This window comes from Temnothorax curvispinosus, unplaced genomic scaffold (genome assembly GCF_003070985.1).
Source record: "Temnothorax curvispinosus isolate PA1 unplaced genomic scaffold, ASM307098v1 QBEX01008353.1, whole genome shotgun sequence".
Lineage (NCBI taxonomy): Eukaryota > Metazoa > Arthropoda > Insecta > Hymenoptera > Formicidae > Temnothorax > Temnothorax curvispinosus.
Window position 1 is genome coordinate 444201 of NW_020218133.1, and position 15549 is coordinate 459749.

The following is a 15549-nucleotide window of genomic DNA, read 5'->3' on the forward strand; positions in this document are numbered from 1 at the left end:
CTGCCGTCTTCCAGTTGTTTACCAGCGAAGATCAGACGTTGCTGATCTGGAGGAATACCTTCTTTGTCTTGGATCTTAGCTTTGACATTCTCTATGGTGTCAGATGCTTCCACCTCGAGGGTGATGGTTTTCCCAGTGAGAGTTTTCACAAAGATCTGCATGGTGAATCTGTAAATAATAAGAGAAAAAATGTTATATATTTCATATGACTATTAGTACAAATCTGTTACAATACAATAATTAAAATTATTACAAGTTTTAACTGTAAAAATACAAGATATCTGAGAATGGAGAGATTTAATTTAAAGTTTACTTTACATTAAGTTCAGTTTAAAAAATTGACTATCAAAGAATCAAGAAAAATACATTTGGAAAAGAAATACCGAGTATTCAACATTTCAATAAAAATCTTGTGCTTTCCAAGAGAGAACGCACAATTCAGGAAAAATAAAGTATACTACAGAGGAATATATACTTTATTTCAAGTTTCTGTATTTTGCAATTACTATTAATTTTCACACATTGTCACACAGAATCAAAATTGACAGAAAAGGAAAAAAATTAGGTACTTTAGCTGCACTAAAGATTCACTTTAATAAAAACAAAAATAATAATTTTATAGCACATTTGATCCCAACGGAGTATACTTTTTCCCTTTTTTACATAATGTAATGTATCTTATTAAATATAACAGTCTTTATACAAAATGCGTCGCAGTCACGAGGCTCTGGCTGCGGTTCGCTTATCGCTACTTAAATATGATTCACGAAGAAATCAGGACAAAGAAATCCATACTGCGTAGCATTGCAACAGCAAGCGAATCGCAGCCTTCGTAGGCTTCGTAAATATACATATGACGCGTATCTACCCGTATCATGGCGTCTGTCGAAAAGGACAAAATGATCCATTTCCTTCTGGCGCTCTATTTATAACCCTGTTAGATGTAATACAAAATAAAGCTTAAAATAGCGTTACTTTTTGCGTGAACGAACAGCTGAAAGCTTGCTACAAAAGCCTAATGCGCAACGTAAATCGATCGTGCGGTATAGGAGAGGAACTGCACAAAATGGATGGGACTTGGCGTCGACAAGAATCAGAAATTTCCAACGGCGCAACAGCGATGAATTTTCGCGCACAACGGCGAAACGGATAATTACCGATCGCTTACCTGAAGTCGAAACAATCCGCAGTTAACAACTCGTGTTGCAATCGAAACTCTTCGATAAAATATGCGCACGGACAATCGTTCACGGACCAACTTTCACGAAGAAGGAAGAAGTAGACGCGTTGCTTTACTGTTGCTGAGATGCGGAGGGCAAAGAAAAGAATATCTGGTGAGGCTTTCCGCGCGTGCGTCAACGTGTCATTGACCGATAGGACGAAAGAGTGGGGGGGAGAGAAAGAGAGTAAAATCTATAGTTCACGTCACGTACACTATAGCACTTTAGTTACCCAGGGTTGCGTTCCAAAATTCACTCTAGTTAACTAAAATGCTATAGTGTATGTGACGTAAACTATAGATTTTAGTTACCCAGAGTGAATTTTGGAACGCAACCAGAGTGAGTTTTGGAACATGACCCAGGGGGTCGATTGTGATCCTGTCGATCCTTAAGGTCTATCCAGAAAAAACGGATTGGTCTATTTCCTTATGCACATGCATATGGACCAATCAGTTCTCTTATGCTGGGTCTACAATGCGAGTCGCAAAGTCGTGAGTCGCAAGAATTGACCAATCACAGTCGAATTTGAGGAGAATAATCTTATGCTAAGACTCCATAAGCCGGTATTCATAGTTATTTAAGACCGTCTTAAGTTCAATCTTAAGATGTCATAAACCAATCACAGAGCCGTATTAGCGTCTTAAGACATTACTTAAGACGATCTTGAAGACTATGAATACCAGCCATAGACGCGGAAACGCCGTGCGGTAGAGTGCGTTGACCAATCAGAAGGCTGCCGCAAGTCACCTGCGGCAAAATCAAAATTTGTGATTGGTCAACGCACTCTGCTGCATGGCGTTTCCGCGTCTATGGAGTCTTAGCATTAGCATAAGAAAACTGATTGGTCTATTTCCTTATGCACATGTGTATGAACCAATCAATACACCATGTGTATTTCGGAGCTTCGATTTTCTCACCGAGCGTCGAGCGACGGCATTCGCCGCTCTTTCTCGTTGGCTATAGCATATTATTCAACAGCATTATACAATTCTTTATCATCTAATTTTGTTCGAGAGAAAGAGAGAAAGAGAAAGAAAGAGAGAGAGAGAGAGAGAGAGAGAGAGAGAGAGAGAGAGAGAGTATGCCTCGCATTAAAGGATCCATAGCAATATTAAAAATAAACATATTTTTTGAAATTTGTCTATAGTGTCGTTTGTCATATTTCGGAGCTTGTATATGTATGACCATATGGGCTCTCCCTATGGTCCTTTTTTATCTGAATAAAAAAAAACGCCATATATCTTTTTTATTAGATTTTCCCGATGCTTGAATTTTCAAGGCTTTCGAATTTCGCGGCGCGCGGCGCGGAAGCCTGTATTCCCACTAGATGTCAGGACGGCAAGAGTCGGCGCATTTGGCAGTTTAGTTTGACAGTCTTGGTCGGAGCCGAAAATTTGAGAGACGCTCGCCAGATCTTCGCCGAGTCTCCTTCTTTTCCGGTGCGCTCTTTTGGGTGACCGTGTCTTGTTTAGTTTTAGCTGCTGTTGAATCTTTCTCCATCTTCCACAATGAAGATTTATAAGGATATTTTCACCGGTGAGTAAATGAAGAACGACTCGCGCGATCGCGCGAGCCAAATATTTTTCATCTTTCGTCGCCGAGACACAATAATGGGAGCGAAATGCCTAAATGATGGCATCGCGGAATTCGGCGATATTCGAACACATGGAGAAATTATTCTTCCTATCATTTCTCCGCATGGAATTACAACGCAAATTCCTCGATTTTGCACGATTTTCACGAATTATCGCGATTATTGTAGTTTAGCTTTTTGGTAAATTTTCTATCATATACCTAACCTCCCCATATGTTCTCGAAGATTCGTGAGATTGCTGGAGCAACGTGTAGTTACGATAAGATTGTGTAATGTAGAGTCTGCACGAAATAAGATATTTAATCCGAGAACAGGCGCCTGAGTTGATTTTTACACCCTAATATCGAAAAAAAAAACATTACAGTAATTTCAAATCATTTTTTATTTTTTAAATATTTTTTGGTTTTCCAATAACTGTTGAATAAATCTATATATACGTACATATTGTCCTCAAATACCAATAAATTATAGAGCGATAAAAAATATGCAATATGTAATTAATAACAGTGACTTTTAATTGAGATGTAAAAATCGCCTGAGGTGATCATTTATGAAAAAAAAAAGAAAAAAAAATCAGGCATGGGTTGGGTCTCTAGGATTATAATTTTCTGTATATATTTTATAGGAGATGAGATGTTCTCCGATACCTACAAAATCAAGCTGATAGACGACGTGCTGTATGAAGTATATGGCAAGGTACATATATATGTTACTTACGAAGTACCTTACGCAAAGAAAAATGGCGTAACATTTTTACATTTAATTTTTTAGTTAATTACCCGTAGGTCGGGTGACGTTGAAATCGCTGGTTTTAATCCGTCTGCCGAGGAGGCTGACGAAGGTACCGACGTAGCGGTGGAGTCTGGCGTGGACGTTGTGTTGAACCATCGCCTTCAGGAAACATTTGCCTTTGGAGATAAAAAGTCTTACACGTTATACCTCAAAGACTACATGAAGAAGTAAGTATCTTCTATATAGATTTATTGGTTTTGATTTATTTTGCTTTGGGGATACGCATGTTGATGTCGATCATGGATGATAGTGATGGAGAGGAGTGTATCGTTGGATGTAACAATGGTATGTGGAGGATGCGTCCCCAAAAATACCATGCGACTCTCTGCGAGTCGCGCGATGGTGCCACTCCACTATATGCCCGCCTAACTCTTGTCCGATGAGATCGTCGGTGAGAGTGTCGATCAGGGCGATTATTGTTGTCGAATTCGTTTATGTATTTAGTCGGCGCGATCGAGCGCTCGCGAGAAAACGCGGCTAATTAATGTGTTGTTATCTGCGCGGCCACCACATTGCAGTAATGGCAAAACTAAATAACCTGTGCTACTACTATATTTTATATAGTTGAATAATATCTATCTTGCATCACGTCAACATTTTTTTAAATATTGTAAAGATTAAGAAATTACTAACAAGCTTTTAAGGTTAATGAATTAAGATGAATCACGTTAATGTGACTCATTGATAAAATTACTTTTGTAACAATTTTCCAGCGAATCATATAGTTTTTCCTAGAAGAGTAATAAAATGAAAGAATTTTTTTCTATTTATTTATAAGTTGTCTCTATTCGTTTATATAAATAAAAACATATATTTGTAAGTAAGTGTGTTCTATGCATGTTATTCTAAAAATATTTGCTAAATTCTGTTTGCAGATTAGTGGCGAAGCTAGAGGAAAAGTCACCTGATCAAGTAGAGGTTTTTAAAACAAATATGAATAAAGTTATGAAGGATATCCTAAGCCGCTTTAAGGAATTGCAATTTTTCACCGGTACTTCAATGGACATCGATGGAATTGTGGGCCTCATGGAGTACCGTGAGATCGATGGCGATTCTGTGCCTGTACTCATGTTTTTCAAGCACGGTCTTGAAGAAGAAAAGTTCTAAGTAACCCTTAGATACTCAATAAATTGGACAAATTTTGTGAGTCATATTCTTAATATTATTAATATAATTAAGAGTCTTATTCTTATCTTATTTTTATTTATTTATTATGCTGCATTATGTTAAATCCTTTTTAATGTAAAATTGAGGTGAAAAAGAGGAAAAAAGAGATTAAATAGAATATGTGTATATATATACATGTAAAAATTCATGACCAACACGTTTTATTTGTGTTCGTTATTGCACAAACATGTTAGATTAAATTGGCAATCAGATTCTCGCTGCGACGTCTTTCTAGGCGCAGCGACTAATGTTAACCAGACATCTTCAATTATAATGCAATATTTTACTTTGACTAAAATTAATATATAACTGATGTGCGGCGATAGAAACTAATCTTTATTTTGGTATATGTTTTTTTCAGATAAACCGAAAATCAAGACTGCACACATGCTGGAAAGCTGTGAAATTTAGTTTAAAAAATGTGAAACCAACAGTTCGACTTCCAATCTTAATTTGCAATGCAACTAACTTACAATACATTCAATAAAATCTCCGTTAGTGACTATTTCTTGATAACTAATTGTACATATTCTGTAACATGAGGGAAAGTGGCAACAGGATTCTTCATAACAATGTGCAAGCAATTAGTTGTGAAAGATATATGTAATAATGTTTTCGTGTCCAATTTCGTATTAGGTAATTTTATTTATATATATTGAAAAATGGAAGATGGGGAAAGAACTTGCAGTGATGGACTTACATCGATGATGTAACGATTATGTTAATATCCATATTAAGTGGCAATTTCTGAACCATATTCGACTTTAATATGTCCATCGTAAATAAAAAAAAAATTTTTTTCGATAATTTTTATTTTATTTATACTTTCCACATTTTATTTATATCTTCCTTCGTTCCTTGATTGCTCCCTGTAGTTTAATGAATGTAACATACGTATTTGTGAAAGTTTTATAATTTAAAATGCGTCCAAGCATTTTTATATATATACATACATTTTTTACGAGATACGGATGCTTCGGAAATATATTGTTATTTTAAATTATTACATTCAGCTTCTTTTTTCCTTAAAATAGTAGAAGTGCCATGTGTGTGTATATATATATATATATATTTGTCACATATTGCACTTTACATACACACGTAACATGTGTAAGCAATCATAATTGTACATTTGTCCATTATAAATCGAACGACTATGTGAAAGATATGAACTTTTACTGCTTTCGTATGCGGAAGTATGATGCACAAAACCTGTCTGCCTCTAATAAATACAGTTAATAAATTATACTGCAAAAAGGAAAATCAATCGACTTATTTATCCACGTTTGTAAGCGTACAATGTGAGTAAAGATGTACAAGGGGCGGGTCTGTAAATGGTACAAAAATATGACAGTCTTTTTCAGTTCATAAAAATATTATATTTAGATAAGTCAGAATAGACGATCTATCTCTTGGCGCGAAACCGTACATTATATTTCTTTACTCAGGGATTGTTACTAGCCATACTGTTGTACAAGTACACTCATCAGCATCACTCCCCTTGTTTTGCACATTCTTGCCGTTCAACAATTTTTCTCTCACCCTCTCTCTCTCTCTTACTCTCAGTCTCACTCTCTTTCTCTCCCTCTCTCTCGCTTTCCTCTTCTACATCGGGATCTCTATTTATCTCTCTTTCTCTCTCTCTCTTACGTTTCTACATATTATTTTATATACCCTCATCTCGCTTTCTGTGTGTGAATATATTACTCTTATTCTTCCTAAAACATTCGCTCTCTCCTCACCTGAGAACTCGACGCCCGCCGTACGTGATACTTTGCACATGTTCCGTACCGTTATATATTTGAAAAAAGGTGTACATTTACAAAAGCGTATTTCTTAATAGTTTAGTAGTAAATATAGTATAAGTATGTAGAGACAGATCTTTTTTCGTAATCTACAAATGGATGCGCAAATGAAGAATTCGTTCCGTTAACTATTAAAATGAAATACATATAACTTATACAGCTTAAAAAGATACGAGATGGACTCTTGAGGGATGTACATACACACATACATATATGCACATAAAAAATACATATATATATACGTAAAATAAATATATATAATATATATTGGTATATAAAATATATATTATATAAATATATATATGCTCATGTGCACACATGTACAATTAACTATATTGCTTTGCTATCTAACGGAGCACAACCATATAATAGTGTCGTTGGTTATTAAAGCCAGTGAAATAAATTAACATTTGCGACGGAGTTATCGTACAACACGCCAACGTCCCACCGTAACGCAAAGCGGGGAGACATCGAAAGTCGCGGTGCTTCGACGATTCTATACGAAACGGAGCGAATTATACATCGGTGACTTGTATCGCATGAAAAACAAAGAAGAAGCGATGTTCGATAGGCATTCGTATGCATTCGCCGATTAATGATTAATCCGTAAAGTGGAATGTTACATATTCAACATTTATCGACAATATACAATTACAGTTCACGATCGAAGTATATCCCTTTGCAATCGGCTTTGCAATCGGAGTGCTTTTCTTTTTTCTCTTCCAATGTCGTCTAAGAATATATTTTAAACACGCCTCGTCGTCCTCGTGCGCGAGAGAAAGGTCTAAATCGAAATTATCAACGAACGTTTTTTGCGTGTGTTTTTCGCGTGTGTATAAACGTGCGCGTTCACGTGGCTCTCCTCCGCGCGGGCCAGAAAAGATAATGAAAAAACGGCCGACTACGCGGAGAGTATCGCATTTACGATAATTATTCGAAATAATATTTGATAATGGCAGTCATACAAGAGTTGAACTTATTAACTTTCCTTAATTAGAGATTGCCCATACGTAAATTTTACGACGTTTATACATAGATGTAACATACTGGCTTACAGTTTAGCTCGTTAAAGGTACGGTACTTTTAGTAGGACACCTGCTACTATTTTTTGTTGTTGTTAAGTTGGGTATAACTTACGCGCTTGATAAGAGTAAACGGTATATTATTAACATTATCGGTACCATTATTAATATTATCATTATTATTGTTATTTATTACTATTTATTATTATTATTAAACTTATTTGTACTGATCTATGTAGAATGGGTGCGTAGAAAGGGTTTCAATATGCTATGAAAAGATGCCCTGTCGTTTGCCTTTTAAATACTGAAGTGACAGAAAAAGCTACGGGGATTTCACAAATTAAAAATGTGTCAATCAAACGTTCAAATTATCGAAAAGAAAGAAAGAAAGAAAGAGAGAGAGAGAGAGAGAGAGAAAAAGAACGACATGCAACGGAAAAAAATGTATGTCCAGGGTTTGCATAAGTACAAGACACAAAAGCGAAGAAGATATACGATAGATACAAAATTAAAATATAGTATCCGTTGCTACTTTTACTGTACAGAAAGATATTACACAGCGCACCCGATTCTTCCAGGACAGTGTTACTAGATAAGATTGTTACTACACACGACTTGAGCATCGTACCATTTCAATGATACTTCAAAGAAGTATGGCAAAAGCATTTAAGTTTATATTAAAGTATACTCGGTACACACACGTACACACACACACACACGCACACGCACGCGAACCAGCATTTTCTTCCCGAACGGTGCTTCGCGAAAGAAGCTCAGTGTGTTATTTATGCTTTAGTAAAACATCACGGAATTCCAAAGACCACTCTTGTAAAATCCTCTTACCTTATATAATGTATCTGATCGCAGGACATAGAGCTCATTAATCTGTTTATCTTTGTTAATTCTTTTCTTTTTCTCTTTTTCCTGATCACTACTGAGGTTGTTGCATTTGTATTTGTGAAAGAATTCGGTTTATATATATTCATATATTATTTATATATATATGTATAGATATATTTCCGTTTTTAACATTTATATATTTATATGAAACTTCATTCACAGGTAGCTTCATTCGCGCCCTCCAATCCTAATGGTCACTTACAGCATCGTTTTTATATTTTGTGAGGAATTTGAAGAGGTGATCGCTAGTCGCGCGATTGTTCAGAGGTAATTTTGGTCAGGTGCTTCGTCAATAAAAGTATTCAAGTAACAATTGTACAATCAAACGATAAGTTTGGTTAATAGAATCTCGCTCCTTTTTTATCTGCGCTCCTACTTAATAAATCAAAAGTGACTTGAATCACGTCTATATATATATATGTATATATATGGGAAATTAATTCGATTTACATACACGATATTGCTCCTGCATCCGCATTAATATGCCATTAAATATAACTCGTCTTCCCTAAATGATAAAGAAAAAAAAAACCGCTAAAATAGGCATCTGAAATGAATAGTAACTCCAGCATGTTATAAAAAAAATTATGAATTTAATATTGTGTTTTGTTTCCCACGGTACGCATAACATTAAAAACTCTCATCAAGTAGATAACAATAACCAACAACTAACAATCGTAGGCATTCACGCAAAAATAGAAATATGTTTAATAATATACAATAATATTATCATAATTTATATTATTGAAGTAAGTATGATCATTCCCTTACTATTTCTAGAGTAGTAGAGTAAATCGTATCAATGATTAGAGCTGAAAGAGTCCGAGAAAGCATCAAATATTTTGTACAACATTCGCAAAAATGACGAAATATTATTCCACAATTGATTTTATTTAAAATAAAAAAATAATTTTACATCTGAACGCTCACATTTTACAACATAATTGCATCGAGTCATTAATTATAATCATCAAACACTTCATAAATTCGTTACAAAAAAAAAACGATACGTATAAATCTAATATTATAAACGTTTACGTATCTCTATTAAATGAACAAATTATTGTACAATATTACACATCTAAAAATTTTTCCAAACGAAGAACCAAGTCAACGCGATGTTGACATAAAACTATTAAAATTTGACTATCACATAAATTATGTCGTTAATCCAATTTCTTCACAAGTAGAAATAGTTAACAGATAAAATAGTAATTAACAGTCTCGAGAAAAATATATATATGTATATATACGTTTTGTACATATATATTTTTATATATCTAATAACATTTAAATTTAGAAAATAAGTCGCTGAGCAAACATTTGCAGATGCTCTGCTTTATGTAATTTACAAGTCTATCGGATCCATCAGCTCACGTCATGTGATACGCAATTCTGTAAATTACTAACAACGAGAGGGTTTCTATCTTAATCCTGTGTCCACGATCAGTAGTTAATTCTTATCGTATGCTAAGATTTTTATAGTTTTAATTATACATCTGAAACAGCTCTTTTTTTTTCTTTCGAAGATTCGAGAGCTCTTGCATCTTTGTTTTTAATTTGCTTTCGTGCATTGAACATTCTCCGGGGGAAAATAAATCTCACTGCCAGTATACTATGAGAAAAAGTTAAATGTCTATATTCTCTCTACTCTATTTTGCTGCCATGTCGAATTTGTACCGGACACAGAAGACAGCAATCCAGTACTGCAAATGTGTATACGCGTAGTAAGAGTTTGTCATATCGTTAAATCTAAATATTAAAAGATTAACGAAGAAGATCCGAGTATATATCCGAGCGTGCATTTTACCAAAAGGAAACAAAGAGATAAACGGAAACCCTAACACCTTGAAAGTAAATACTTCGTTCGCACGCTCTGACGTCCGATTGTTGCACTTCTGATATTCCATCACGGACACATGCTGCATAAAAAAAGGGGACTACCATGTGTATATTTAATTTAATTAATAATGAATTAGTAAGTTCGTTTTCTCTCCTATACTCTAAAATACAAAACAATAAATTATCGTTAAACTTGCGCACTGAGCGTAAGGGGATACGCATTTGATGCAAGTATGTATGTATACATATCTATATGCAAATAGTGGCTCTTTAAAGTAACGATCCGAATCGAGGCAGAGTTGGAATGTAAAGGTGTCCGAGAACTCGCGAGCACAGAGTCGCGTCTTCGTCGAGCGTCCGCCGTTGAAAACGGCATTGTCGAAGCAACCCGCGACGTTGAGAAAGAGAGACGAGAAAGATAAAAAAAAAAAGAGAGAGAGAGAGACCGAAAAGTAACAAAGTGCAAAAATAAAAAAAGAAACTTAATAATTCTAGGAACTTCTGTGACTGTGAAAGGTGCGGTCCGACGAAGACGCGATATTCTGTCCGAACCAAGGATCGATCGGCACGAAATATCGTGTGGGACACGATCTTCGCTCGGATGATGGCACGACACATGTCGCAGGCTAAAGAGGCAGCGATTGTGATTAACAATATTTTGTACAGATAATTCTCTGTCTATGTAGCTTTCCATAAATTAACGCCGTCAAACTTTATTCATCCACCGGATAAGTCGAAGTAAATTTCTACGAATTGCATTTGCGTCTTGTAAAGTATCGCTAACCGTCGTAACAAATTTAACCGATTCAAGAAATTAACTAATTAACTAACTAATTATCGACCGACAACATCGAAACCTGAATTGCAGACCGCAGCTGTCAGACAGCGCTCAGATGTATACAGGCGTATACAAGCTGTACAAAGACGCAGACGCGTACGCACGCACTTATGTCACTATTTTCCCGTATGTGCGTGGCGTCGTCGACCAGTAAGACCGCCTCCTTACGCTGGACATAAGAGTCGCTAAGCTCTAACAAAAACATAAATAACAGGGCGAGGAGAGGAATGGGAGAGGGAGGGAGGAGACGGGGGGGGTGGCGATGAAGAGAAGTAAGTAAATTCCACCTCGCTCGACACACGGATAGTCTATACTGCGACTCGGGGGAAAGGCGACGTAGTACAGAAATCGTTGCATCTCGAATGCGAAACTCGACTCGAATGCGGGTCCTATCCTCTTTCGTCGTAGTCGTCGTCATTATCGTCATCGTCGTCGTCTTCTTCTTTTACTTCTTCCTCTTGTGTTCGATTCTTTTACTTTTTTTTTTACATATCGGTGTGCCCCACAACGCGGCACACCTTCTGCTCCTAAGGATCCGACGGTAACTCCAACATTTCCGTGAGGAAGCTTTCGAGCGGCGCCTGGCCGATTAACTTAGAGAAGAACATGTGCTCCAGACACTTGAGACCGATCGAACGGATTGATGGCAGGCGAAGCAGCAGCTTGGCGAATCTGCTGGTGTCCTCCGGACAGTTCACGCGGGTGTACTCTTCTAGAGCGGCGTAGATCTTCTCGCGCAGCAGGCTGACCTCATTTACGGACTTGAGGCCTTTCACGTCGGGATTAAAAAGAATAATGGATCTGCACATTAAAAAATAATATTGATATTAGATCGAAAGCCATTTGTTAATTGGATTTGTTTCATTTAGCTTGCTTATGTCAAAAAAGAAAAGAAAAAGAAAAGAAAAAAAAATAAAAATACGATCTTAGAATTAAGAAGAAAAGAATGAATGGCAAAGACATTGACAAACAGTCAGTTTCGTTTCACGGCAATTCAATCGTCGGAGTTCTATTAAAGATTCATATTAAAGATTATTCTTGCCAGTCACCTAAGACATCCGAGTTCGGTCCTGTCCATTTTCATCTCGCGCATCTTCGACACCAGCTCCGAGAGCACGCGATCGAATATCGTGGACCCGAGCGCATTTCCCGTCGCATTTCGATGCAACGAGCCGTCCGTTGTCAGAATGATATTGTCCTTCGAGTCGATGGAACGGTAGGAGAAGGCAGCTATTTGCAGCTCGCTCCAGCCAGCCTTGAGCAGAATCGCCTGATCCTCCACCGGCAACGACGTAAAGTGCGGGATATGCTTTGCCCATGCCACCAGCTGGAAGATTTGTTGATTCGTTGTGCAGTTGGAAATGTGCGACACTGCGTTCTGCGCATTACAGAAAGGTAGCGAATTAGTGGAGAGTGCGCTTCGATGGGATAGCAGGGCGCCGTTCTGCGAACAACCACTAATGAGTCAGATATGTCTCTATAAAAACTACGATAAAATTACGTTCAAGCAATATCTTTATAAAGATCTCACGTACATAAATTCGCGCTATCTTGCAATGTATATTAAAATCTAAATTATAAATTCTTAATTTAGGTGACGCATAGATCCGTATAAGAGAATCGAATTCCGAGTTCGATCCTCGATTTTTCATCCCGTGTATGCCTTGACTTTACAAGAGATTATAGCTGTGAGCGAAGAATTGTAATTCATTTGAGGAATAATAAATTGTGTGATAAACATACATAATAAATTCTTATTTTATACCGCGAGATTATTCTCACAATTAGAAATAGTATATCCTAAGACGTATCTAATAGCGACCTACATACATATCCTTAAACAGCCATTTCGTCATTACTATTATACATATCTAAACTTCCGCTTTTCCCTCCCGTCAGGAGGAAGATACGCCTACACGCGACACGCATCGGACACGCGATATCTTCATCACGGGCGCGAATATATTTACCTCGTAATTTCCCTGCTCTATCTTACACTCGACACGTTTCTCCGCCTCGAGGATACGCTCGATCGGCATGTCCGCGTGCAAACTGCTCGTGCTCTCCACCTCGCTCTGATCCCGCTCCTTAGTGCGCTGACGTTCCTCCTGCACCGCCTCCCTCTTCATCCCCATCGTCAGGCACTTCTGGTACCGGCAGTACTGACAGCGGTTCCTCTGTCGCTTGTCGATGATGCAGGTCTTCTCCTCGCGACAGGCGTACGACAGATCCTTACGCACGGTCCTCTTGAAGAATCCCTTGCATCCCTCGCAGCTGAAAGACGAGCTCGCTTCAGATAATGACAATGTAACGCGGCATTACACGCCGTTATGTTGCAACTTTACGCGATCGTTTCTATTATTAAAAATTAAAAAAAAAAATGGAATCCGATCTCTGAAGGGCACTCTTCGATTGAACGTAGCTGAATGTTCTTTGCCTTGAAATTTAATAAAAAAAAATTTTCAAGTAAAGGCTCGAGTAAAGGTGAAGTATCGGTCAGGTTGAAGAAAATCATTGCGCTATCCACGACACTCGAAAGAAATAAATCCACGATCGAGTTGGAAGGTATTTACAACGTCATTACATTCTATTATATCGCAGTTAATTGCAATTATTCCATTGTACAAATGGAGATGCGTTTATCATGAGACAATTACACTCCATGCTCATTTCTCTCAAAGTGGATTCCGGAATTCATTGTGCTTTATCATCGCGATGCTTTACGCAGTTAAACATTTTAAAGCGATGAAATTTGAAAAGAGCGAATTATATCCCGCGCTCATTTCGATTTCACGCAATGAACATCAGAACCGCACGAACGCAATTACATTTTTTGCCTCGGAATCTGGTTCGAGGAAGCGCAAAGGAGTTTTAAAGTAAGGGGAATTGAAGGAAATTAATTATCACGGGATAATTATTGCGTTGCTCGCTCGATAAAGGTGAATCACGGCGGTCTGTGTCTCGTATTTCGCGATAGCGCGACGACTTAAGTCCGTCGAACGACTTGTTGGCACTCTTCCCCGTCAACGTTCTCACATCAGTTTCTTCTCCGACCTGGAGACGCATCGAGATGAGGTGCCGCGGGTTTACGACTTCTCGGGTGCAATTCTTTACGAGCAGCTGTCGGGAACAATACCACGAGCAAAAATAAAAGATCGGCCTCAGTTCATTGTCGGAGACTAACGGCCGCTAATTTTGATTTTATGAAAAGCACCTCAGAAACGTTTATCGGCGCTCGATGATTAACCCTAGCTCGCCACATTGCGGTCCAGTAAGCCGCTTTTTCTTACAATAAGTACGATTTAAACTCAAATAATTTTCTTGATCTGATATTTTCATAAATATCTTATTTAGACTCTGTATTTCTAATTTCTATACATTACAAGCTTACAAATATTAATTAGAATGAAAATGACAAAGTCGAGTAGATCGGAGTGTGGCGATTTAAGGACTCGAAAATAAGGCTAGCTAGAATTAAATTACTGACCTAAACAGCAGCGATGCGGTACGTGCATCGGAACTGTGAATTATTTTTCAACAGGACAATTCTTTTAGCAGCTAAAGAGCAGACATTTTTCTTCCGTCGGAAATCGCGAATCGACATTTCGATCATCGCGTCACTCAGCCGCGGTTGTTGTCGCCGCCGGAGAAGCTCGCCGATCATCAACGAACCCGTGTGAGTCACGGCTCGTACCTCTCAGGGTCGTCGTTTTTAAAGTTTTTGGAACGTCTCCAGAAATCTCCCGTTGGGAGATCCAGAAAAGCGGGACGGTGCAAATCTCGCCGGTGAATTTATTTTCGCCGCGAAAATACGTATCGCGTGTTTTTCGCGACAGCGGCGGCGGCGTCCGCGAACGATTTCGGGCCGAAGCGGCGCTCTTTCTTCGCCCGGTGACAACAAGAACGACGTCACATATTTCGAAAACGCTACATCCTCCGCCGCGCGTGGAACAAACAGCGGCATTAAATTCCGCTGTCATCTGCTAAACGTGAATAAAGCCACGCGGCGCGGCGGAAGATACACGACGCGCCGTCTTCCGTCGAGCGAACAGGGGAGCTAAGATTCAGCTGCGAATGAACGCGAACCGGAGACAATAAAGTCGAATTTTCCCTCCGTGTTACCTCCGTGTTATCTCCACTTCGTCCCTCGCGGAAAAACGAGCGTCGCCGTTTATTTGCGCGATCCTTAACGGGTCTCCTGCGAAATTAATTCGCGCGGCAGTCAACGCTAAAAGCCGCTGGGAGCCGGGATACATTATTCGAGACGATTGCGACGGGAGAGCGGCGGCACGGCGAAGGCGCATTCATAAAGCGCATTCATGAAGACTCAAAGATAAATCAAACGGCGCGTATACATTGTCTGGCTCTC

General features: G+C 38.2%; 3 protein-coding genes across 5 annotated transcripts in view; 1 reads left to right on the forward strand and 2 right to left on the reverse strand.

Moving 5' to 3' along the window:
* LOC112457832 (ubiquitin-like) overlaps positions 1 to 1324 on the reverse strand; it is a 1791-nt gene extending 467 nt beyond the window's left edge. The window contains exons 1-2 of the mRNA XM_025021113.1: positions 1169 to 1324; positions 1 to 168 (exon numbers count right to left, since the gene is read on the reverse strand). The exon at positions 1 to 168 is cut by the window's left edge and continues 467 nt beyond it. Coding sequence (XP_024876881.1) covers positions 1 to 161 — 161 coding nt within the window. The 5' untranslated portion in view covers positions 162 to 168; positions 1169 to 1324. The remainder of the gene's footprint in view (positions 169 to 1168) is intronic.
* A 1320-nt stretch (positions 1325 to 2644) lies between these two features.
* On the forward strand, positions 2645 to 5580 carry LOC112457847 (translationally-controlled tumor protein homolog). 2 transcript variants are annotated; one of them, XM_025021144.1, is made up of 5 exons: positions 2645 to 2756; positions 3440 to 3510; positions 3586 to 3773; positions 4482 to 4749; positions 5135 to 5580. In XM_025021144.1, exons 1-4 carry the CDS (start codon positions 2729 to 2731, stop codon positions 4711 to 4713), a joined length of 519 nt encoding a protein of 172 aa, XP_024876912.1. In that variant the 5' UTR covers positions 2645 to 2728; the 3' UTR covers positions 4714 to 4749; positions 5135 to 5580. The 2 variants fall into 2 exon arrangements, with proteins under 2 accessions (XP_024876912.1, XP_024876913.1); XM_025021145.1 differs by lacking the exon at positions 2645 to 2756 and having other exon boundaries at positions 3600 to 3773.
* A 3276-nt stretch (positions 5581 to 8856) lies between these two features.
* The window catches only part of LOC112457848 (retinoic acid receptor RXR-alpha-B), a 34765-nt gene continuing 28072 nt past the window's right edge, over positions 8857 to 15549 (reverse strand). For both annotated transcript variants that reach the window (XM_025021147.1, XM_025021146.1), the window contains exons 4-6: positions 13151 to 13454; positions 12230 to 12558; positions 8857 to 11981 (exon numbers count right to left, since the gene is read on the reverse strand). In XM_025021147.1, the coding sequence (XP_024876915.1) occupies positions 11708 to 11981; positions 12230 to 12558; positions 13151 to 13454 (907 nt within the window). In that variant the 3' untranslated portion in view covers positions 8857 to 11707. The remainder of the gene's footprint in view (positions 11982 to 12229; positions 12559 to 13150; positions 13455 to 15549) is intronic.

Bases quoted from the DNA above. Each gene is read 5' to 3' on its own strand.
- LOC112457847 (XM_025021144.1), top strand. From the start codon at position 2,729: ATGAAGATTTATAAGGATATTTTCACCG. The intron at 2,757-3,439 runs GTGAGTAAATGA...TATATTTTATAG, and splicing joins TTATAAGGATATTTTCACCG to GAGATGAGATGTTCTCCGAT. The intron at 3,511-3,585 runs GTACATATATAT...TTAATTTTTTAG, and splicing joins TGTATGAAGTATATGGCAAG to TTAATTACCCGTAGGTCGGG.